The sequence below is a fragment of the Montipora foliosa genome, chromosome 14, assembly GCF_036669935.1.
Source record: "Montipora foliosa isolate CH-2021 chromosome 14, ASM3666993v2, whole genome shotgun sequence".
In the NCBI taxonomy this organism is placed as follows: domain Eukaryota; kingdom Metazoa; phylum Cnidaria; class Anthozoa; order Scleractinia; family Acroporidae; genus Montipora; species Montipora foliosa.
This window is the reverse complement of record NC_090882.1, coordinates 17816644-17841579: the sequence shown is the minus strand read 5'-3', so window position 1 is coordinate 17841579 and position 24936 is coordinate 17816644. Positions and strand designations below refer to the sequence as shown.

At 37.9% G+C, this 24936-nt stretch overlaps 3 protein-coding genes across 3 annotated transcripts; 2 read left to right on the top strand and 1 right to left on the bottom strand.

Moving 5' to 3' along the window:
- Positions 1-2606: 2606 nt before the first annotated feature.
- On the top strand, positions 2607-10736 carry LOC137985015 (uncharacterized). The gene is made up of 7 exons (XM_068832410.1): positions 2607-2821; positions 3561-3906; positions 5633-5872; positions 5965-6083; positions 6410-6629; positions 7399-7469; positions 9222-10736. Exons 1-7 carry the CDS (start codon positions 2627-2629, stop codon positions 9426-9428), a joined length of 1398 nt encoding a protein of 465 aa, XP_068688511.1. The 5' UTR covers positions 2607-2626; the 3' UTR covers positions 9429-10736.
- Positions 9769-20164, bottom strand: LOC137985016 (EF-hand domain-containing family member B-like). Its single transcript, XM_068832411.1, has 14 exons — positions 19922-20164; positions 19601-19663; positions 19350-19493; positions 18790-18889; positions 17833-17913; positions 17077-17187; positions 16236-16365; positions 15373-15679; positions 14548-14778; positions 13126-13246; positions 12296-12372; positions 10804-10908; positions 10608-10703; positions 9769-10109 (listed from the first exon to the last, which is right to left on the bottom strand). The coding sequence occupies exons 1-14, from the start codon at positions 19970-19972 to the stop codon at positions 10035-10037; spliced, it is 1692 nt and encodes a 563-aa protein (XP_068688512.1). The 5' UTR covers positions 19973-20164; the 3' UTR covers positions 9769-10034.
- A 198-nt stretch (positions 20165-20362) lies between these two features.
- LOC137985017 (L-glyceraldehyde 3-phosphate reductase-like) lies at positions 20363-22419 on the top strand. The gene is made up of 2 exons (XM_068832412.1): positions 20363-20755; positions 21498-22419. The coding sequence occupies exons 1-2, from the start codon at positions 20500-20502 to the stop codon at positions 22262-22264; spliced, it is 1023 nt and encodes a 340-aa protein (XP_068688513.1). The 5' UTR covers positions 20363-20499; the 3' UTR covers positions 22265-22419.
- Positions 22420-24936: the final 2517 nt, after the last annotated feature.

The following is a 24936-nucleotide window of genomic DNA, read 5'->3' as shown; positions in this document are numbered from 1 at the left end:
ATGGAAAATTCCGCCGATTCAAGTCGAGAGAAAATTGGAACAATTACCGTTTACAGCGAAACAAAGTCACAGCACTGAAAAGACAGGCTGTTAAAGATTTCTGCTTCGAAGCTGTGTCTGTTTCTTCTAGAGGCTCGAACAGGTTTATTCTGGAGAAAACTGAGACAGCTTTTACCAAATAACAAGCCCAGTGACAATTCAAGTCAAATTTGTTTGCTTGAAAACGGCGCAATTGCTCCTGTTCCCAGCGCGGTTCTGAACGAGTACTTCGCATCTCCTACTGTTGATGAGTCAGTCTTGACCTTGTCCGTTGATGACTTTTCCAGTCACATCAGCGTTGTTAATATAAACGCGATGGCTCCTAAGCTTAATTTTCATTTTCATCCAGTCAGCGAAGCCCATGTTTCTGATATTCTCTCTAATCTGAAAATAAGGAAATCAACTGGTCCTGACGGTATACCATCTAAGCTGCTTAAAATAGCTACCCCCGTCATTACTGCACCTCTGACAAAGCTTTTTAATCATTGTATTGGCGTGGGCGAGTGGCCTTATCAATAAAACAAACAAACTAAACGCAGACCTCGACTGGGTTTGCCCATAGGCAACCCAGTAATAAAAACTCAGTAACGTTACTCCTGTTTACAAGAAAGATGATGAGACATCCAAATCAAATTATCGTCCTGTTAGTGTCATATCAGTGATACCGAAGGTGTTTGAGAGAATTTAATATGATCAGCTATGTAGCGCATTCACTCAAATCTTTTCTGATAACATGTCTGGCTTCCTACGCGGACATTCATGCTGTTCTGCCTTACTTAAGCTAACTGATGATTGGCGCCATGCTCTTGACAAGAAAAAAGATGTGGGAGTGGTTGCTATTGACCTATCGAAGGCATTTGACTCGATTTGCCATAACTTGTTACTAGCGAAACTAAAAGCTTCTAGTGTTCAAGACTCTGCATTAAAAGTGATTCAGTCGTATCTCATTATTAGGCCGTCTTCAAAGGGTTAAATGAAATGGGAACGTGTCTGACTGGCTCCCCTTTCTTTGTGGAGTGCCGCAAGGGAGCCTTCGTGGCCCGCTTCTCTTCAATATTTTTGTGAATGATGTTAATTACTCAGCTGGGTTTTCCTCCCTACGTCTTTATGCCGATGACACGACCCAATATGTCTCTCACGAGTGTCCTGCTTTGCTAGAATCCATCTTGAATCAAGACATAAAGAAATTAACCATTTGGTTCTAAGCGAACTATCTTCAAGTTAACGCCACTAAGACTCAATCAATGACACTAGGTAGTTCTCAGTATACTTACAACTTCTTAATTGATGACTTGTCCATCGTAATTGAACCGACTCTCAAAATTTTAGGTGTAACATTGGACTGTGACTTCTCTTTTAAGCCCCATGTTACGATCATGCTGAAAAAAGCATACGCTATGATAGCTGCTCTACGTAGGATTAAGCGCTTAGTTTCATCAAATACTATCATCTCTCTGTACAAAGCCTATATGTTACCGCATATTGAATATTGTAGCCCGCTACTGCTAGGAATATCTAAATCTTTGAAGAATACCATCGAACGAGCCAACCACTATGCGATTAAGTCTTTACTTAACCTGGGTAACTCGGTTACCTATGATCTATGCTTAACTACGGCCGCTATGGGCACGCTTGAACAAAGACGCATCGTACAATCGCTCATTTTATTTTTAAGTGTTTTAGACTTAACGGCCCAAATTACATTTCTCAATTTTTTACACCTAGGATAACTAATTATAATTTACGAGGTAATGGCCTAAATGTTGTGCAGCCATCATATAACAGGCTCGTTGTGCACAACTCATTTCTGTATCAGATTGCCCACATTTGAATCACTTATCAGCCATAACAAAATCCTCGACCACTTTGGCTCAATTTCGTTCTCGTCTGAACGGTGTTGAATTTGCAGGGTGCCAGTGTATGAACTGTATACACTAGCTATTCTCTTATCTTAATATTTGCACTATTTCTTTTTAAACTATCTTTTAATACAGTTCTGGATTCTTCTAGATGTTTACTTTTTATGTGTAAATAGTAATTAGTTATTGTAAATAGTCGTGCGTTTTTAACATGAGCCATTGGCTCGGGAGATTTGGGCAACCTCTCCCTACGTTTGCGACTTTAAATAAAGTTACCTTACCTTACCTTACAGGTCACATTCCACACAGGTCAGTCGTTGCTGTTCATTGTTTTACCTTTTTGAAAGTGACTCAAAACCCTCAATTTGGCTAACCCTAGGCCTCAAAACCTGCAATTAACGAGTGACTTGTGGAATGTGACCTGTCTGACCTGTGTTTTAGACCTGCCGATAAAGCGGCCTACTTAGGGTACATGAAGGTAAAGGTGGTTAACTCAGAGTAGATGAGGGTCAACGAGGTATAAAGTGGCGTCACTTAGGGTAGATGAGGGTGTTCTCGTATAGGCTGGTCGACGGATACTCTAAAAGAGCTCTTGGTCCGGGGGTGTGGCATATATAATTATTGGTAATTATACGGAGTTGGCCATATGGACGACTATATGTTAGGCGACTATATGGCATAGTGGCACGAAGTATGTACCCTAACATGAGTGCTTTACCCAAAACAAAATGGCGCTTTTCGAATGTTGCTCGAAGCAGTTGGTGAAAGATACAGGAAGATCCACTCTTCGTCCTGTTGTCGATTTAAACTCTGCATCACGTTGCGATATTCTTTGTGTTGTGGTTAAAAAAAGGAGTCGCTGGTTTTGGAAATCGGTGAAATACGAAACAACACCCTTTACTCTGGACGAAATTTTGACGAAGGTAAGCTCGGATAAGGACTACTTAAACCGTAAACGTTAACCCCGTCTCACAAATATCTTCTTTGTTCATAAGTTCCCTATGGGACGTTAAAGAACCCACACACTATTTCGGGAAATTTAGGGGATGAAGTCCTGGTGTGTCTGGTGTTGTGTCTGGTGTTGTGGCTGTCCTGTTCCCTCTGCAGCAAAATTGACCGACCTGGCACACAGGTAGCCCAAGCTCGGTGTACCATTTATAGACATGTATGGGAAAATATACTTTGAGCTTATAAATGCTAAGGTAAGCTGTAAATGTAGAAGTAAACTTCACTTACCTCTACGTACAGTTGTCCTCGCCTTTTCTGTGTAATCGGAGGGCAAACTGTGTCCAACTTTTAATAGGGGTTTAGGGCTTACGAATTTTGCAATGTCGTTAGTTGTCATTTCCCCTCATGAGGGGAAAACAACTGTACTTAGAGGTGAGTGAAGTTTATTTCTACATTTACAGCTTATTTTAGCATTTATAAGCTCAAAGTTAATATCCCCATACAAAGTCTATAAATCGTACACCGAGCTTAGGCTGCCTGTGCTTGGCAGTGTTCTCCCGTCAGTCATATTCTGTTGCACTGCAGGATCTGATCCCCAATTTTGTGTTAGTTGCTACCTTTTCGAAGTTTAATTCTTTCAAAAGTGACTGTCTTATTATTAAATTTTTTTTTTATCTTGTGTAATTTATAATTATATCCTTGTTAACCTTTCAGCCAGTCAGCGATGCCAGCCAAATTGAGAATTCCGTTTTCATCCACAACTACAAGAATGAACCAAGATTTAATGTCAATGGCAAACTCGGCACTAAAATTGCAAAGGATTTTGGAATAGACATATCAGCAGTTGATTCATTCACAGTCAGCATGGATGTTGGAGCAGTGATAAAAAGAGAAGTTAAATGGAAGGACTTGAATGAATTGTTAAAAGACCAAATGTTGAATTTGGATCATGAGTTTGTGCAGTATATACTGGCCAAACCAAGGCGATGTATTTGTATTGTTTATCAAACTGTTGTGACTGAAAGTGACACAGATGTTGATTCTGATTCAGTTAGAAAAGGTAACTAATAACATTCGTAGTTTATCGAATTTCAAGGGTCATGTGACATACACTTGGCAACATTAATAATTTGATTCCTTGGAAATGAAAATTTTCACTCCATTCTCTCTCTATAATCGGGTGACAAGCAACATACTTTGTGCAAAGGGAAAAGTGGGCCTTACTTTGTAGTAGACAAGACTGCCATGAAGTCAGGAGCACCATTATGTTTTCAGTCACAGCTCCTCCACAGAGCCTATATACAAGTCTATGGCACATGGCACTGTGGAAACATGACTTGTCTTAGGAGGTATTTAAATGAGACCAGGACGAACTCAGACAGGCATGAGTTTGTATCGGCCTCCATACATTTCCTCTTATGCATTTGCATGAGACTGACCTGACAATGAACTCAGACTGGTCTGACTTTGTCTCGGTTGCTGGACGGAGATGAGAAATTCTCGTACCAGTTCAAGTTCGTACCGTTCTCATGGAAATAGCAACAAATCTCAGAATGGGTTGAGAAATTTCAAGCCAGTATGCTTTTGGGTCTGAGCCATATATTTAAGACAAAACATATCATTTCATTGGGAAACCAGGTACCAAGCACTTCATCCTGGTTTCTTGTAAACAGCTGCAAAAATTTTTCAAACCGGTATAAGTTCATACCGGTCTCAGTTCGTCCCGGTCTCATGTAAATAACACCTTAGAAAGAAACGTAATCCCATGTTTCTTTGTTGTTACCCCTTTCACAGTTGACAAATAAAATAGTCACTCTTAAGATGGAAAGGGTTAAGTACCCATTGAACTTTTAGCCTCCTTCCTTTCTCAAATTTTCTCTCAAAACTGGGTTCTACAAGCCTCAAGTTATGGATGCCATCACACATTGATACTTAACAATAATTATTCTACATGAGGGCGCCCTGGATATGAAGTGATAGACGATGATGATGACTTTAATAAGCCACAAGATAAAAAATACATATCCTATGTTACATAAACGAAAAGTATGAATGAATTTACAATAAGATACTGTAGCTACAAGTTAATTATGTAATTATAACAGGTTGTGTTCAAAAATGAGTCTATTTACAATTATTAATGTGTTCTTGAAACGTTCGGTGTTAATCTTTGGGCGGAGGCACTTGTTAGCCTTAGCTAATAGATATCCATGCCGAGTTGGTTGTAATCATTTTATATCCAGCAAGCCAGAGTAGAACAATTAATTATTGTTTTATTTAAAACTCCGGGATCAACAACTCTTCCATGTGTTGTCGACTAAAGTGTTGATTTCTGCCTCGATCAAGTCCAGTCCAAAATGGTTTTTGTCGGCCATTTTTTCTCAGAGCTGTAAAAATGTTTTCAGCTTGCTTTATTGCTGACGTGGTCCTTGGCAATATTAGGTACAGCAGGTATGTGAACTGATAGCCTTTGTCTGGCGAGCCAATGAAAATGCTGGAAATCTGAAATCCGTAGTTCAGTCTTTATTAAACAAAGATACATACAGTACATGTGTACACTGTGCTCCTCATATCATTCTAACAAGGAATATATAGTGTTCATGCTATCACTTTTTTAAAAACTAGAATGATACCAAACTGTTAGAAGTGCTATAAGGTTTACTAAATATGCATGGGTTACCATAAGTATGAATTACTTTTATGCAATAAGTACAAAGTGATTCCTCTTGTTTGATCATTGCACTGTTACAGTAACAATATTTACACTTTTGTTCAATTCAATATAGGTGATGCCAGTGTCACTGCCGGTAAACCCAAGCTCTCCATCAACTTGTCTGGCTCTGTGCAAGCAGAGCATCATCGGTCCTTTGAGCTTCCAAAAAACACTATTCTTGGCTTTGCTTGCTATGAGATGACTTTTGACTCTGCATTGGGAACTTTTGAGCTTGTGTTACCAGACTCCATTGATGGAGATGAATTGCATGTCACCAAAAAATGTATATTTGATGAACCAGATGGACAGAATGGTAAGTGGAATGTATAAAAAATAAATCTATCAATAATCAAGAATTAGATGAGAAAATTAAAGTTATCTATTCGTATTTTGTGTCTACTCTAGATAAAGCATTGGCTGCAGTATTTGGTGACCTTTTCAACTCTGCACATTTCTCCAGGATACTGAAAGTTTATAGAATGATCCTTGCTTATCCACAAGCTATTGCTCCTTTGAGAGACGTGGTCAGTAATTTGCCATTTTCATTGAGGTTCCTGGTTTTCTGTGAAAATATGTTAACAATCTTTTAAAGATCTTTAAAATCAACAGGATTTCTACAGAGAAAGGATAACTATATTTTTAGTAAAAATTGAAATTGGTCTTTTAAATCCTATTTTCTCAATTTGCATGCACATTCAACAGTTAATAGCTGTTGACTGATTGAAATTCATGAGTTACATACTTAAGTTTACGTTGTGACACTTACTGAATAACCAATTTTAGAGGAAAAACTCACGTTTGGCATACAGCCCTTCAATAATAATTTTGAGTACACCTTAATTCCAAACAGCTTGAGGGAGCCCTTTCCTGTTCTGAAGAGAAGGGTCTGTCAAAGCCACTTTTTCTTGCTGACTTCAAAACTGGTGTTGGTGAAGGATATGAGAGCTGCAAAGAGCTTTTGATCTTATTGGGTTTTGAGTTAGAAGAAGGAAAAGATACAATGACTTTCTCTGAGACAGCCAGTGTTGGTGTGTTACGTTGCTGCACAGGTTTAGCAGAGGCTCTCGTTGGTGAGTTTTTAGTTGCCTTGAATCCTTATTTTATTTTCGTGAAGGTAATTATTATTGCAATCACCTTTAGTTTGAAATAATTGTGGCAGGTTTGTGATCCTGTTCGTTTCATTAAAAAAAAAAACCAGCTTTCATTTCACTATGCAGTTCCGCATGTCCCCTAATCTCTAGCACACGCAAGTTCAACCAAATTTGCTGGTGATAAAAAGATGTTCAATTAATTATCTGGGACAGACAGAGAGATGGAATGACCAAAACAGGAGTTGAACCTGCAAGTTCAGAGATGCTTTACCAATGAGCTGGCGGATAAGTAAGGCCATTAAAGGGGCTCTGTCATGCAAAATGATGTAATTTCATGACACCAAAAAAGTAGAAGGAAACATTGCAATTATCACAATGACTTAAAACTGTTGAACAAAATAAAAGAAATACAGCAAAAGGGAAGAGAAGCACGGATGAACACAAATGGTCAAGATTGAAACAGATTGCATTTGGGTAATCTTGAAAAAAACCGGCCCAATGCTTTTCAAGTTAACAACTGCATTGCTAAGTGGAGGTTGGGGGCCTGAGACATCCTGGAGCTTCCACTATTGGCAGCCAGCTCCAAGATGGAAAGGACAACTCAGATTTTGTATAATGTCCCTGAGTCACCATGAAAGAAAAAATTAAATGTTATTTTCATTCGCAAAAATTTAATGAAACTTAAACAACTTGACTAAAATTAGATCAACATAAGTGTTTATACAATGTACTTTGAAACAAATTTCAGAGTTGTCTCCACAACAGTGCAAGGCAATCAAAGAAGTTTCTGTTCAATACAAGGAACCATTGTTGTATCTCGTAAGTGAAATACATGTAATATTGTTTGTGATTTTTAGCGCTTCTTTGACAAAAATTTCCCTTAGACTCTGAATGATGTGTCAGTGGCATCAAAATCACCTGATATTTATGACTCAAAAGAATTTATAGATTTAGCCAAGACTAAGAGCAGAGCTCCCAGGTTATTTACTCTTACAATAAGTTAACCTGGCTTGAGCCTGTGATCCAATGGAAACCCAGTACCTGGTCAGTGGTAAACTTAAAGAAAAAACGTAGGTACGTCATGTATGGGGAATTATTAAGTCCCCAATACATATTAATTATTTCATTACATACATATTATGAGCTCTAAACTCACGTGATACTGGTCACATTGGCATATATGGAGGTATGGACATACATATGGTGACCAAAGCCAAATTTTCTCGCACAGATGGGTTACCATATTTTCCTACCCATCAAGCTCTGCTAAAAAGATGAGATGCATTTTTCTGATGAAGACTCCCATTCAGGTTGTTGAAAACATCAGTTGATTTCAACCTTCAGATTTGATTGCAAGTACAAGCAAAAGTTCCCAAAATTTGGAGAGGTTTTGTCCCCAGAGCCCGCTTGTTCAAAAGCCGAAATCCCACATTAAAAATTGACCAAGGAGTTTATTTCTCTCCTCCCAAGTGCTGTTCAACTTAGGTATTTGGCAAAACTTTACATTAGAGGAAGTCAATCTTGAAAATAAATAATACAAAATAAGCCAATTAAAGAAACTTTCACCAAAAAGTTGAAAACATGAAACAAAAGTTTAACCTTATACTGGATTAAGTTAATCGGCTTTTGAACAACCGGGCCCATAATTCTAACTTGCAGTTAACTGCTTAATATTAACAGGTAATATTAGAGCGTTAACAACATTAGTGATTGTCTAAAGCAAACTTGATTTGAACAGTTCTTTGCATGACTTATTCTGTTGACCAAAGGTAGAGATACTGATGTCTTTAACAATGGTCCCTCAAGTTATACGATAATGATTCCATGGTTTCAAACCAGTTAATGGGGGTAGGGAGGGGAAGTAGAAGCCCAGGGGAATGATAGCAGAGGTGCTACAGGAGACTTGGCTTAGGGAAAGAGAGGAATTAGGAGTTGTACATGTAAGAGGCCAAGAAGCAGGAACAGAAAATTAATGCAAATCAAATTCAGTGTGATCTTTTGGGTAAGAGTGTCTCAGGTACCGTAGATGGAGAGAGTATCTGCATGGAATGGGGCTTGGTAGAGTGGAAAACAAACCCCATTTTGTCCTTGCTTAAGGACGGTGCCTACTATTGTTATTGCGAATACGTTCTGCGCATCTCGAGAGACTCGGATTTCCTATGGGTGGTGCTTATTAATACAGGGGATATTTTTGCGCGGTTCAAAACTACATGTATGCGGAGAAAGTATATCTTAGCAAGTGCTCTTGGTATCCAAGATGAAAATTGGGGCTAACCATGCATTTTTCAGAGATAATTAATTAAGCTTCAATTTGGAAAAGAACGCCATACATTGCTTTGTATTTGAAAGCTTTTTCTAAATATTGTTGATTGATTATCTTCAAAAAATGTGTGGTTACCCCCAATTTTCTTTTTGGATTTCAGTAGCACTTGTTAAGATCTGCTTTTCCCGCATATTCAGTAAACCGCGCAAAAATACCTTTGAATTAGTAGGCACCGTCCTTAACCGCCACCCAAATACACCACTTGAAAACTTCTTCCGTCTACTTATTGCTGTACCAACTTTTTTTAGCTTAAGAATACAATGTATGGAAAAGCAACATCATCTGAAGACAAGCTATTTGAGAGATTGTGGACACATTCATCAAACCCTGCCAAAGATTTTCTCCTGACTTTAGGGTTTGAATGCAGTGAAAAAGTGGTGCGCTCTAAATGGGATTTTGAACACAGCTCGATTGAGGATGTCTATGTCTCAGTGTTTGTTTTGTGTTCAGCATGAATAATATTATTATGGTAATTTGTCTTTGTCTAATTATTACAAAATAATGTACACAAGAAATAATTAATTCTCAAGGATAACAGTAAAGATAAATATTATTTTAATGTACAGGCCTAGGCTTACTGTATCTTTTTGGCAATGTAAATGAATTCAATTTTGATGGGAAATGAACATTATAATGTCTATGAACTAGAACACAAAAATCAGCCCAGAAATGTCCACTGTAAATTGTCCACCCCATTTATTTTATTTCATTGAATAACCCAGCATCAAAATGTTTGTCAAAAAATTAATGAAATTACTCTATTTTTGTTTGGTAGGCAAAGGATTTAGTCATTACTATTTTTTGAATTACTGGTATTGTTATTGCTTAGAATGAAGATGTCACAAAATTGCAAAGAACGTTGTTGAAAGTTTTTTTTACAACATGATAAATAATAATATTGCTTTTGGTTCAGACACTCATAATAAACATTTTCTGTGAAAACATTACTTATTGGAAATATTCTTTTGCCATTAATAAGTTTTTTAGTCGGAACCTAGTGAAAAATAATTGTGTTCCTGTTTAGAACTCTTAATTGATGTATCCATGGCAATTAAATTGCATCATGCAACTTGTGTCTCTGCAAGTTTTTGGGCATTAACTTCATCCATAATTCCTCTGAAAGACTCCACGCTGACCTGTTGGAAAATCAGAAAATCAGCAATATAACAATTATTATTGAAGGCTGAATGGTTTTGCATAGAGCAAGTGCAAGGTGAAATAAAATAGGACTCAGGGTTCCCTATGAGGTATTAGAGAGTTAACATGTAAGCATGCATGCGATATTTTTGACACACAGATGGTGACCGGAAAGGGACATTTCAAATGCCAGGACAGTAGTGTCTCCCAGATTATTAACCTAATCATCTCAAATGGAGGAAAAATACTTTCAATTAATAGCAAGGTTATGTGACAGGGCTTAGCGTTTATTGTGATTTTCTGAGAAGACTAGAAATTTTAGCAACAAGTTCCTCTCAGTTATAAGGTCCCTGAGTGTTGGTTCAGCAGTGGGGTTCTTTGTCCACTGTGCTAACCAGTAAACAGATAGATTGGCCAAAATTAAGACAGTCTTTCAACGACTAACTATGCTTTCAATGGGTCAGTAAAGCAAATTATTAAGGATGTATGTTTTTTACCAGCCCACTTGGGTGCCTAGTGCTAGCCTGTTCCCAGATCTTTTCAAACACATCACTTGTCATCTCAACTCCTATTCCATCAAAGATTCTTCTGATCTGGACAATGAGAAGAAGAAGAAGAAAAGTAAAGATGAAACAAACCTAGCTTTCATTGAAGGTAATGCCTTAACTTGCCTTATTTCAACATGATACTTACCTCATATTGGTCCCTTGGTTGAAAAAAGTCCTTTTCATGAACTCCGTGATTGCTGTAGATTGATGGGTTTATTAACCCATAGGCATCAGATTCATCACCGTAGTTCTGTGAAGTGTAAAATTATTGACAATGTGTAAGTTAACTTTGAACAGATTTGTTAAGTAGAACTTGGGTTAGTAGAGTCATTTACATTTACCACACTGGTTACACAAGTGATAGTATTGTTACTCCCCCTTGAATGGAAAGCTGACCATCTCCTGGTTGCTTCTGGTAGTATGTTGCTGTTATCCTGTACCCCAATTCCTCCTTGGAGTGACATGTATAGATTTTACTCTGTCATACACCAGACAAGTTACTCATCATCAGAGGTGGGGGGGGCAAATGGTTTAGGGATGAAAGGGTTATTATAGTAAGTACATGTAAGTAAGTAGGGAACTTCTATTAATACATGGCGATGTATTTCAAGCTGGTGGGGCCACACATACTGTAGGGAGTGAGAAGTGATTCAAGCAAGGACAACACTTTTAAGATAATAAACTTGCAGTGGTGTTGCATTTAGGATCACCAAAGAAAATAATCTTATTATTGTTAATCCTCCTAGTGGTCAGAGTGGTTTTCAACCAGGAGCAATGAAAGACAAGATTCTTGTCTCAAAACAACACAACGGTACAATACAATAACCCAAGGCGTCAGAGTTGTGAGCACATGACACCCCTTTCCTTATAGGCCTTAATTGAAGGGCTTGGGGCATAAGGGGCCATATCGATTATTTTTGGCCGTTTTCAATTTTGCTCAAAAGGGTAACATTTTAATAATTAATAATAATAAAGTATTCTCGTTTGGCTCATGATGTGGTCACTTGTGATGTAGATCGCGACGTTTTGACTGCATACTGCTAGTCTCCATCAGGCCATGAGGTTGACTGGTTACGCATCACCTTTTAAGCAGGATGCTCTGCTGTGAATGGTTGGTTTTCAGCAGCTGTGACTGGTGCATTTCGATCCTCGCTGTTTCGGTTTGTTGTTCCTTTCGCTTTCCACTGTCGTACCGCTGTCGTACTGCTGTTGTTGTGTTTCCTGATTGCTGGCATCCATGCTTCCGGAATTTCTATTTCACTATCCCTGTTGATGGTGTTAGGATGAAGTCTTATGTGAATCGCCTGTTTGACCCTGCGTGTGTACCAATGAGGATCACGATCAATAAACTTGACTTCGTTCCAAAGTAGGTTGCCTCCTGTGTTGTTAGCGTGTTCTGAAACGGTGGAGGTCTGGGTACAGGCAAGTCGGGACACTTCCAAAATTTCAGCTGATTTTGAGCAAAATCAAAAATTTGACTTGAGCTCCTTATACCCTGTGCCCTTGTTACAGCAGCAACTGTGTAAGGATGTAACATGGGTCTGGGTGTGGTGTAAATCTTGGGATGAATGGCTGTGTGTGACAGGATCAAAAGATTCACATGCACATCGACAATTACGGTAAACACCTTTACTTACCGTTGTGTCAGCTACTCGTCTTGTTGTTGGTGCTGGTAAATCAGATCTGATAGTTGGCACTCCATAGGCTCGCCATCCTATTAAAATATAATACAGTGATTATGAGCTAATTACATGAGGTGCAGGGATGGCGCAATGGTGAGAGCACTCCTCCCACCAATGTGGGCCGGGTTCGATTCCTAGACTTGGCATATCATTTGTGTGGGTTGAGTTTGTTGGTTGTTCTCTACTCTGCACCGAGAGGTTTTTCTCCGGGTACTCCGGTTTTCTTCTCTCCTCAAAAACCAACATTTGACTTGATTTGCATTAATTGCTAATTTCAGTTTACGGGGGCCCCCAATTAGTGCTCCAGCATTAGAAGGCTAGAGACTTAAATAAAGTTCCTTCCTTTCCTTTCCTTTTTTTAATGATTCGGGAAGGGTAAGCTCTCTACTATGTGGGAGGCGCGGTGGCCTCATGGTTAGTGCGCTCTACTCCGGATCAAGTGGTCCGGGTTCGGGGCCTGGCCGGGGACATCGCGTTGTGTTCTTGGGCAAGACACTTTACTCTCACGGTGCTTCTCTCCACCCAGGTGTATAAATGGGTACCGGCGTAATGCTGGGGGTAACCCTGCGATGGACTAGCATCCCATCCAGGGGGGAGCATAAATACTCCTAGTCGCTTCATGCTACGGAAACCGGAGATAAGCGCCGGCCTTAATGGGCCTTCAGGCTCGTAACAGAGACTTTTTTACCTTTAAGCTCTCTACTGTAGAGGGACAAGATTGATATGATGCATGGTGAAAGAAAGCTTTTAATTAGTTTTACAAATGTAATCCTCTTGGAACTGACCTGTTGTCCTTATTCCTCCTGCTACAGCATTAAATTGAGAGGATGAAGGGTTCCAGCCACCAACAGCCTTATCAATCTGTTTTTCAAGTCTTGTGGGTGACACGTCTCCTTCTGTCTGTTCCTGATACAGTACAACATGAAGTCTTAAAATTTTACGTAATACTGTCTTCATGGTTTAGAATCAGCAACATGTAAAACTGTTTGTAACAATGCAAGAGGCAAATCCATTTTAGCTACATATTAAACTCCTAGAATATTCATATTTTTTTGTGTTCTTGACAATTAGACAAACCAAGGAATTAGCATCAAGTGTGGAGAAGGAGACTTAAAACCTACTCACAAAAATGCTGTTTTTTAATTAATTAAGATATGCACACATTGTGAATTTAATAATAACAATAATAATTAATTATTATTATTATTATTATTATTATTATTATTATTAGAATTCCTTGTACCAGTAATTATTATTGTAAGCCTTGGGATTTTGCTGCCAAGGTTATGAGGCAGCCATTCTTATTGTGTTTATTTGAGATCCATGTGCAGATTTCTGATGTCTGTGTTGTGCCCATAGTTTCAAGGGCAGCATTTGTTGTGCACTGCATGTGATCCATTTCAAAATGCTACCTCTTGGCAGCATTCCACTTACTTATGGTAACTACTAGACAGTGTAGAAAGTAGATGGAATTAAAGATACTCTCATCCTCGGAGATAGATAGAATGTTTGTGGTGAAAGTTTACTACAAGGAAGGGAAGAGCCCTTGGGCACATACTCTTATCACCTCGAACATTCTATCGTCCCGACTATAGCTGCCCCTGGGTCTCCGAGGATGACATACTCTGGGCCTAGTTGTTTGAAAGCTGATTAACTTCATCCAGGACAAGCATAAGCTTTGGTTTCATTTTTTCAATTTTTGGGTGAAACTTTGTTTTGCATATTGTTGTTTTTCAAGATTGCCTTCCTCTAAGGTAAACTTTTGTCTGGGATCAGAGCTGAACAACATTTAGGAGTAGAGAAATAAACTCCTTTGTTAATTTTTAAACTGGGGTTAGCATTAAACAGCTTTTGAACAACCAGGCCGTGGGGGGCTGGACAATCTGTTAGCCAGCAAGTCATAAGTCTAAGCACCCGTTTCAAATGGCGCTGATAAACTGTTATTAAGTCTAAGCACCCATTTTAATTAAAACTGTTAGCTTTCAATAACTGTGTGATTCGCATGTTGACTCGCCATTTTGGCTCACATGACTGGCAGCCATGGCTCGCATGCCTTGCATACCTCGCTGGCTTGCACATTGTCCAAACTCAGGCCCTGGACAGTAAAATGAAAGGATTCAGAGTCCATATCTGCCAGCACACCATCACCCAACTGATGAGCTACAGGTATGCAAAAGCACCTTTGGTTTTTATATGAATATGTTTACCTGAGCTTCATCTCCTTTCTCTGCTTCCTTTGTCTTTGAACTTGGCACTCCACCTGATGGCATCTTGTCCTTCCAATTCAGGAAGTTTGCAAACTCTTGGTAATCTATCTGTCCATCACCGTCAATATCACAATAATCTAGCATGCATTCCAACAGCTCGGGTTCCACAGGGAGGTTAAATTGAATGCAGACTTCACGCAGCTCATTCAAGGAAATTTTCCCAGACTTGTCCTGTAAAAGTTCAAATTTTCAGTTAGATTCACTTTATTCAAAATGAAAACTCATTGTTATACCTGCAGACATTACAATACATTTGGAACTGCCTATCCATGAACGGAGCAAAGTATTTTATTCAATTTGCACCAGCTAAAAGTGAGTGATAATAGGCCTATACCCCGTTTTTACCGATAGGTATAGGCGCAGATTGCTTGCAAATTGCTAGTGGTGGCTAGGATATCATGTTACTTTGGGTTAGCGCTAACCAAATGTCATGCAGCCTGGCCAGTATTAAAAAAAATCATTCATGAGTAGATAACTTAGGTGGAAGTTTGCAAATGGTAATGATTGAATGCACTTGTACAAGAGAATCACTGAAATTTTTCATCAGTTGGGTGGGTTTATAAGATCGATGTGGTTTGATGCTACTTTAGTTTGAAGACATTTATTATGGATTGCAGAACTTTCACAGCTAAATTCTTGCACTCCCAATAGACCATTTTACAGTTCAGTACCCCTGCCTTGCTTTTATTCAAAGGCCTGGTAACTGAGCACAGCACTGTAAAATGGTCTATTCAAGTTACTGGTATTGAGTTAAGATATAATTACCTTATCATAATATTCAAAAGCTGCTTTAAGGTCATGAAAATTGTGGTAGTTGGCCTTTTTCAAGTGATGTCGCACTGCAGCCAGCACTCCTCTTTCTCTGTCACGGCCTCTAAGGTACTTGCTAGGAACCCTCATGTGAATCAAATCCCCCGCACCATACTCGTCAGGTTTTACCATAACACCAAATGAATGATCAGGAGCAACTCTCAAGGTGTCTTTGATTGGGTCATGCACTTTCCCAAGTTGTGGTTGGGTCCTTTCACGGAAGTCATCCACTCGCTTTGAGACAATTTTTGTTGTTTTTTCCCTAGTAAAGGGATAAGTAAATAACTTATCAAGATAATTTAATTACACCCTCCAAGAAAGTACATCACCTTGTTTAAAGGCTATGTATGCCAAGGTGCAAATACGTTATTATCAAGAAAAGCCTCACTGTGCTAATTATTACAGTGCAATGCGCCTTACTGTGGCCAATCAACAAACTTTCACATTTGACAACCTACCGGTATGTGTCAATATGTTAACTCAACAATCCATGCAACAGTGTTCGAATTACAACCATATGAACTTTTCAAGGAGGCGTGACTGTTAATGAAATTCGCACACCCTGATTGGTGGATTTTTGTAAAAAACTTTGTTAGGTGGCCACGGGAAGGCGCGTTACACTGTAAAATGAAATTTTCCATTATCAGTGATTGTTGTGATTTTTTTTCATTGATTTCTACCTAATCGAGTGTGAGTTAGTTGGGTGGAGTGTCTACATGGAATGGAACAGAAATTATAATCTAAGGCAGTGTTTTTCATTATATGCGTCTGAAAAGAGAACACTAGTTATTTCCTGGAAAAAAGTCTATTTAACTCACTGTTGTGTCTCATGGAGCCACTTGAGACTTTTTTGAACATGTATGCCATCATTATTGTGTGGTGTTTCTACACCAAACTTGCTTTCTTTAGGAATCCTGCTCCAGTCATATTTCCTGTCCACCATTTCACCTGCAGAAAAAAACAAGAGAGCAAAATATCAGAGGTGCCAACCTATGGAGATTTTTATCCCATCCAGTCTCCCAGGGACCTCTCGCTGCAAAAGCCGCTCACTAGCCAACTGAACCACAACGCTTACAGTGCTCCTCTAAATGTGATGATGATGATGATGATGAGTAGGATGAGGATGAAGATGATAAGTAGGATGATGATGGCAATGATGACGATGAGTAGGATGACAATGACGGAAATGATGATGATGATGATGATTATGACGACGATAATGACGATGATGATGAGTAGGATGACAATGACAATGGTGATGATGATGATGATAATGATTACATTATTGGTGGTTGTGGTGATGATGAGGGATGCCTAGATCAGGGTGATGTTTGTTTTGAGATAGTATACCTTGACTGATCAGTAACAGCTGTCTTTTTATGTTGGAACTAAGTGTTAATAAACCAAAGATTCAAAGAGACTTAAAATCAAAGAGGGTCTAATGAGCACAGAGGTGGTTTAAATGGATTGTCCTTGCTATTTTTCTTTTTTTTCCCTTTTATGACGTTGAAAATATATGAAAAGTTGTGTCAGGCCTGGAATTCAGCAGAAAGTCAAATAATACTATCTGTGCAACATTTTTCTTCACAGTGAATTTTACATCTTTTGCTATCATGCACTACTTTCTTTCCTTACAAAATGTACAAACAGTTCCCTTACCAACTTCAAAGTCATGATGGCTGACTTTGTAAAGGTGTTTTCCTTGAAGAGACTCTGTGTTTACCTGTGCTGCAGGCTTAGCAGGGTTCACCATTTCACCTGCACTTCCATCTGTAAGAATTTCAAAGGGTCACTGGAAATCATTCTAGTAAGAAAGGTCAACACAGTTCAGAAGTAAAGATCCAAATACCACATGGAACATCCTCCAAGTATTAGTATGTAGGGTCAACTCAGCATAAAACAAAGCTGGTCTTCTTAATCACTAAATTAAGAAGTCCAATAGACCTTATTCATAAATGGCGGTCACATTTATAATTCTTTTGTCCACATGCAAATTTGCATACCAAGCCTCATTTTAGAGCAAGAATTCTTTTCAATTCACTGTATGGTACCGAGGCTTGGTAGGCTAATTTACACTTTGACAAAAGAATTATAAATTGACCGCCATTTATGAATAAGGGCGATTGCATCTTTAAGTATACCTTTAGCTTCTTGCGGCATCTTCTTCCTCATCGGGCATCCCAATTTTCCTTCAACTTTTTTTAAAACCAAAAATTTGCAAATTCCACTTTGATCTGGTTCAGTGAATGCAAATTAAGGCACAAGTCTAGTTTGTCCTCTTTTAAATCAGGAATCAGCTTTTTCGAGGTTACTATTAATTCCCATCTGTCCATAATTTATCCATTTTTCCCTCCCTAATTCTCCATCCACCCATTGCTGTTTCTTTGTTTGTTCATTCATTGACATTCACCTTACCTTTGATGGTTTTAACTCCATACATGACATCAGTTCGACCAATTCCCTTTGGTAAACCTGGCCTCTGATCATGAGAGCTTCCTGATTTCACAAGGAGAGGAAGAGCAGAAAGAGTGTTCAGAGAAGTACTTAATTTATACATAACATGATAGCTGCTTTTATTAGAATTTACAGAGGGTCATGAAGGGGTAAAATGGAAGCTGTGATTGACATGGTTTTTCCTGGGAAAATGGGATTTGATCATTGGGAACTGAGATTTTGTTAACTGTGATTAGGGGATTAAGAGTCCTTGGTGCAAATGGGATTTGTATTATTAGAAAGGGGGGTGGGGTGGGGGGATACTCCCTTATATGGGCTATATAGGTATGAGCGGCACCAAAGAGTATGGTTTTTTTTTTACTTTTTTTTACATTTTGGTCTGCAATAGGGTGTGGTTTGTGCACTCAAGCCTTGCATTGGGTTTGTTTTTTAGATGCTTTGGCGTTTCTCTTTTTCATCACACTCTTTTTAGCTAAGTGACAACACTTGGTAGAATATCATAATATTATTAAATTATTTATAGTATAAGAACTGGTAACCGTGACTTACAGTGTAGTGAGCAAATTACAGTGCCAGAAACAAGCTATCTGAGATTGAAATTAGAATATTACTGACATCCTAGGCTTCCTGACAACTCGCGTCACTATTGGTCCAATGTGCCTACTGGTTCTACATGTATAGATCATAATATACGAGTCCTCAATTTATTCCCCTGGGACAAGTACAAGTAATAGAGACAAGTTTTTAAAAAATTATTATTTCAACCTGACTAGCTATAAGCATGATGTGTAATCACAATATATTTTGTGATAAATTTTCACGAAGAAAGGCCAGTAACTTGAATTTGTCAAATGTAATGATAGTGGAGAGATTTGAGTCCCATTACAATCCATTCCAAAGAGGACAAGCAAAAATTACCTAACGGTGCATTCCTTCTGCTGGCATAAAGACTCTCTTTTTTCTCAAGCATCCGTTGTGAAAAGAGGCTCTTCCTTGTCGGGTTAACGAGATCCCCTGCCTTGAATATTAATAAATCACAAGTTTTCAAGATGACAGTACACTATTTATTTACAAATGCTGATAACGGCTTACCTATCTCGAGCAGGTTTTAGATACATAGTCACGATGAGAAGAATTAGAATGAACTAAGTGCCATATTTAAGTAAAAAGATTTTTAATAAAGGTTTTCAGTTCATTAAATTCTTTTAATTTTTCACACGTGAATAGAAAATCGTAAGTAAACTTAACTGTACTATATATCAAGTTTTTCTTTATTTGTACAGACGAACAGGTGTTTTCCATAGGAAACAATTTTGGGCATAGCACAATTTCGCGGAAAACAAAGACTGTGTTTTTACAACCTTTATTTTTTTAAGTCCTTAAGCATTTTACTACAATTAACACTAGAGAACATGAATAATCTTCTGAGGTTGAATAAACATGTAAACGAATGAATGAATGACGATGAAATTACTCACGACAAGCGAGGTTTTGGTGCTAACTCCATGAGAAATTTGTGAAGCAACGTCAGGGTCATTTGCTCTGCCATAAAACACTCGTTCTTTTCCTGCCTTTGGTTGCGTTGTTCCTCGAAACTTTTTCACTGTTTCTGGCCTGGTGGGCTAAAGGCAACCGCAACTTAACAAATTTATCGTAATGAGGGAAAAATCAATCCTGAATTTGAAGTAGTCTCAAGTTACTTCAGCTGAAAGAGTCAATTTTAACTTACACATTGTGCTATTTGCAGGCAATCTCCGGAGGTTTCTCCTGTTACATTGAAAAGCTTTCCCGCCTTAAAAAAAATGGAAAAGATATTAGGATTTCAAATTGATGTTTTAAAGCGGTAATTAAAACTCAAGGCTTCCGTTGCAAGGATCGGTGCACTGTCTCAGAGGGAACATGAGAAAGAATTGCGTCGAAACCGCTGTCTTGTAACTAGCTTAGAAGCAATTTTTATTCCTTTTATTGCAGGTACGATTTACGTCTTTTCTTTATCCTCAACAACAGTCTCTTTATTAGTAAAATCAAATTGCTTTACTTCTTCACTTACCGCAGTAATTCCTGGATTTCGGTCAACAAATCTGCCGGTGTTGCTCAACATTTTTCGCTCCCAAGTTCTTGCGGTAAATCTAGAATAAGTTTCCCGAACGTTCAAGCCCAGATTCTCTCGGCAGTGTAACTTTCCTGATGTATTAAACTGACTATATATAGCTTGTCCAGGTATCGTTTTGTGTGAGAAGTAATTCAGAGAAAATTGCTTCCACTGAAAATGAACTGTCCGAGTTGTATTGAAAGCGCACCGTTTCTAGGAGACGGTTGCCAGGCTACCGAACAACTCGTTTCCTGCGAAGTTCACTTCCGGTTCAAATTCTTGCTGTTCCACAAATCCCCACCAATTTGCTTCTAACTGGCTCTTTAGGCATGCCCATGTCGGAAAATAATTACAGAGCATAATGCTCAGGTACCAATGACTAATGTGAACAAAACTCCTGAAATCAATGAAAAAAGTAGAACATTGCGAGAGATAAGAGAATGCGTGACCAAAGCCAAGGCTTGGTCGCCATTTTGTAAGAAGAACGGCGGCTGATGTTTAGTTAATGCGCAAGGGTAGTCGATTCCTGCAAACAGATGGCAAAAGTTCCTTGGTGTTGCCTCAAGAATGGTCTGGAAATCCGCCGAATTTTAAACGGAATGTGGCAAATTTCTGGTGCACATGGTCACATAAATGCAATCAACGCTTCGCGTGAAATGATTGAATATTATGACGCTGGATTGACATCCTTTGATATGGCGGATATTTATGGTCCCGCAGAAGACATCTTTGGCGATTTTTTAGAGCAGCTGAAGACTGAACGAGGCGAGGATGTGAAATGCAAAGTACAAGGTACTTTATTGTAATTGTTCAAGTCGTTCGCAAATCGCCCCCATTTTGGTAAAAGCTAACCTCTTATATGTGCTGATATCACCAAAAAATCACGCCCCAGTTGTTCGAAGGGTGGATAGCGCTATCCATTGAATAAATCAATTGCTTTCGCAAGTGTTTATCCGCTAGATTGTGATTTTCCGGTGAATAGCGTTAACCACCTTTTGAACAACTGAGGCCAGTGCTTTAAACTAATTTGGAAAATAGGCTCCTTAACCAGACTCGAAAACATCAAGTCAAGATGAGGGGCCAATATATGTTAGTCCACGGTATTTTAGGTTACGAAAGATTGAAGGTATAAGCTTGGTTGTCCATTTGGCAAAAAGTCTGGAAACCCATTGTTAGATTCGACAAGTAAGTGAACGTTTATAGTTGCATTGAAGACCAACTAAAATAAAGTTGCTTCCTCTTTAAAGACGTTATTTTCCCATTACTGTTGTACAGAGCCACAGGTCATTAAGATTCCTGTTAATTCAAACTCCTTAATCCTTTCTTTAACTGCACTGAACATTCTGTCTCAATAATTCAGAATTTGTAGGAGAACATATTTCTTCCATGGCCTTGCTAGATTAGGGTAACAGAGGTTCTTTATATTTTTCCAAGTGGTCTTGATAGCACAAGTGTTACTAATATTTTTAAAAATACGTTGTGTGGTTGTATCTTTATATCATTAGCCTCAATCCATATTGTTACTTACCAACAGGGTTGACCAAATGGGTTCCTCACCTTGGATCACCAATAACCAGAGAAGTGACCAAAGGACAAGTTCGTCTTGCCATGAAAAGGATGGGTGTTGAGAAGCTAGACATGCTACAATTTCATTGGTGGGATTATTCTGATGACAGATACATTGATGCTTTACACTATCTTAATGAACTAAAAATGGAAGGCTCAATTGGAGAACTTTCCTTAACTAATTTCAACACGGAACATCTGCAGAAAATTATTGACCAGGGTATACCAATTTCCACCAATCAAGTGCAGTATTCAATTATTGATCGACGCCCAGAAGTGAAGATGGTCAAGCTTTGTAGAGAACATGGTATTAAACTCCTTGCGTATGGTGTCTTGGGTGGAGGTCTGATATCAGACAGATATCTGAATGCAAAAGAACCAATCGGAAGATCTCAGTTAAAAACTGCATCACTGGCAAAGTATAAGCAGATGATTGATGCATGGGGGAACTGGGAATTGTTCCAGGAACTCTTGCTCAAGATGTCAGAAATTGCACAGGCACACAACAGCACCATAGCTAATGTTGCTTGTCGCTACATTCTTGACAAACCTGAAGTTGCAGGAATCATAGTTGGTTGTAGGTTTGGGGTACCAGGGGCCCAGCATATTGAAAGCAATATGAAAAGCCTGGATCTGGAGCTCAGTCCAGATGACATTCAGAAACTAGAAGAAACTCTTAGTAAAGGTGAAGATTTGTTGGAGACAACAGGTGATTGTGGTGACGAGTATAGATAGGCAATGTATTGTATGGGTGACATACATGTAGAAATTAGGAGATGCTTTATCCAAATCTCAGAAGGAATATAAGAAAATCATTATAACAAATTACTGTTAAGGTTGCTTGTACCCCAGAAAAGACAGCTTGCAAAAATAAAATAAAATAAATACAACTGAGAAGTACACACTGTTGTTGATAACATCCTAAGACTGATTTTGCAACAATAATGGCATAATTTTCATAAATTGAAAAATAGACTGCAAAACTGCACTGATGGCAATTGGCTGCTGGCACACTACTATTATTACTCAAGTATCAGTGGATGCGTGTTAATTAAAAATCATTATTCATACAAAGGCAAGAAAATGATCTGATATTTTGTAAAAAGAAAAAAAATGGAGTGTCATACATCAGTATCATAGTAACTTACATGACACTTAATTTACATTTCAGCTGGCCAAGCATTTTGATTAGAAAAAGATGTTCAATTTAGAAAGAAACAAATTTTGCGATCAAAATGTTTTGACTGTAAGTCATTGTCACTCTACTATATCAATAAGACATAGTTGCATGTACAGACTGAAGATAATCAGAAATTTGCTTATGTTAAGAAGCTTTTTCACTGCACTGATTCACCTTGTTTAGAACCAGAAGTGATGCAATATTTTTTCAGCCTGTATCCTTACATTGTTTATTTCTACTGATTAAAATAATGTTCTCACTTGACAGTGGCATGCAGTAAAAGAAAACAATATTATTACAGATTAGGAAGGCATTGTAGGCATATAAAAACATTGATATTAGCTTCATTGCTTGCATAACAAAGAGCTGTTTATAGTACTTTGTTTATGATGGTGCAGATTAATTGCTGCTACGTGACTTTTTGCACAGCAACCAATTATTGTTGTTTGTGCTGATAATAATAATTACTGCCCCAAATTCACAAACAAAATTTATTTTCAAACAAATTTTACAAACATCATTAGAGACTGTCCTAGTTTCATGTCAAAAGAACTCATTTGATTGAGACTGATTAACTTCTGGGAATTGGACACTTTGAGTTTTATATCAGACTACAGTATTCTGTTCTTTTCAAATTTAAATTTAAAAAGCCAGAGTGTTATACCTGAATGCTCCCATTAAATTTATTGACAACATGATAATTAAAGTACCACATTAAGTAACCGAAACAAATGTCCATTTAGTTGTTTTGGATCCCTGGAGCATTAATCATTTAATGGAAGGAAAACCAAAATACAAAGGAAATTGTCTTATCTGATTCTTGGCTTATTGGAATACTAATGATTCTTTCTCCCAAAAAAAACATTGTAGAGCAAGTGCCTTTAATAACATACAGTAGTAATTAACATAGTCATGAGAAAGTTTGTAAAGTAATGTACATAGCAAAACATCTGAAGATAGTGATATAAAAGTGTAATCATTATTATATCTTAGGCTTCAATATCATTTGTGGTATGTGGCACCTTATTATCAATGAAATCATCAAATCGTTTGAAAAACAACCAATTGTGTTGCCGATGTAGGATTACCTGTTGACATTACACACAACACTAGGCATTAGGGAATAACCGTAACAATTTATTGTTGTTGTTGTAAAACCGTGGTTTCAATGGTAACGTTTTGAGATTTTGTATCCTAGCAGGGAAGAAAATTTAGATTGTCATTGTACAGCACAATGAACATAGCCACAGTAACGTTGAGCTTAGTAGCTTTCATCTGAATGGTATAAATAATGTAACACACACTGAACAAGAACTGCATAACAGGGTCATGTGTTCATAGCTGTTGACCACTATTGATTCCATAGATGTTCATTGTGCTTCCATTATTCCATTATAACAATAATTTATTATTATATTAGTTATGAGTAGCATTATTCTTATTTTTCCAGTGGCCTTTTGTAGTCTTCAACCCTTTGAGCCCTTCTACTAGTTATTAGGATCACCACAGCCTGCATATATCTGTTGTGGTTCAATTTTTCCTTTATAATTTTTATTTTTTTTATTCACCCAAATTCTAATAATTCAATATTTATTGTTGTACAAATCATGTGAATTTCCTTTGCAAGCATTCAATCAAGTGACTTGATTGTGGAAGTTTGATAGGTACAGTAAAGCACTCATCTCATTCATGTATCATAATACTATCCTTGAATGACCCTGTATTGACATTAAGGTTGCAAGTGTTGAGACTAATATTGAAAATTAAATCAAAAATTACATAACCCTAATCCTTCTATAATAATAGAAAATGTGCAATATAAATATTAAATATTATTATTATTTTTATCATTATTAGACAGAGCAAGTGGCTCTGACAAAGGGTTGCCACTCAATTTTTATAAATCCAAATATTCTCTGTGTACAGGATCATCATGCAACCCAGGGAACAGTTGCATATGCTTCCACAAGAAACTCTGCACTTTATCTAACATATAATTCACATACAAGGAATATTAATGAAGGTGCTAACTGCTGTGGAATAAATCCTAACTATTAATGTGTAAACAAATGGGCCATTTTACCAATACAGTTGTTTGCTCAGTGACCTAGCCTACATGTATGCATGTCTGCAAGGCTGCTGGTGACATTGTATTGATATAGACCTCACTGCTTTAATTGTGTTGTTGTAATTCTAATTAGTCTACATTAGCATTAGAAAAATACAA

Coding starts and splice junctions, on each gene's coding strand:
- LOC137985017 (XM_068832412.1), top strand. CDS start 20,500: ATGGCAAAAGTTCCTTGGTGTTGCCTCAAGAATGGTCTGGAAATCCGC. Junction 20,756..21,497: donor TGTGAAATGCAAAGTACAAG/GTACTTTATTGT, acceptor ACTTACCAACAG/GGTTGACCAAATGGGTTCCT.
- LOC137985016 (XM_068832411.1), bottom strand. CDS start 19,972: ATGTTGAGCAACACCGGCAGATTTGTTGACCGAAATCCAGGAATTACT. Junction 17,914..18,789: donor CAGAAGGAATGCACCGTTAG/GTAATTTTTGCT, acceptor TTGTGAAATCAG/GAAGCTCTCATGATCAGAGG. Junction 17,188..17,832: donor TGGAGTTAAAACCATCAAAG/GTAAGGTGAATG, acceptor AAATTCTTACAG/ATGGAAGTGCAGGTGAAATG.
- LOC137985015 (XM_068832410.1), top strand. CDS start 2,627: ATGGCGCTTTTCGAATGTTGCTCGAAGCAGTTGGTGAAAGATACAGGA. Junction 3,907..5,632: donor TTCTGATTCAGTTAGAAAAG/GTAACTAATAAC, acceptor AATTCAATATAG/GTGATGCCAGTGTCACTGCC. Junction 7,470..9,221: donor AGGAACCATTGTTGTATCTC/GTAAGTGAAATA, acceptor AACTTTTTTTAG/CTTAAGAATACAATGTATGG.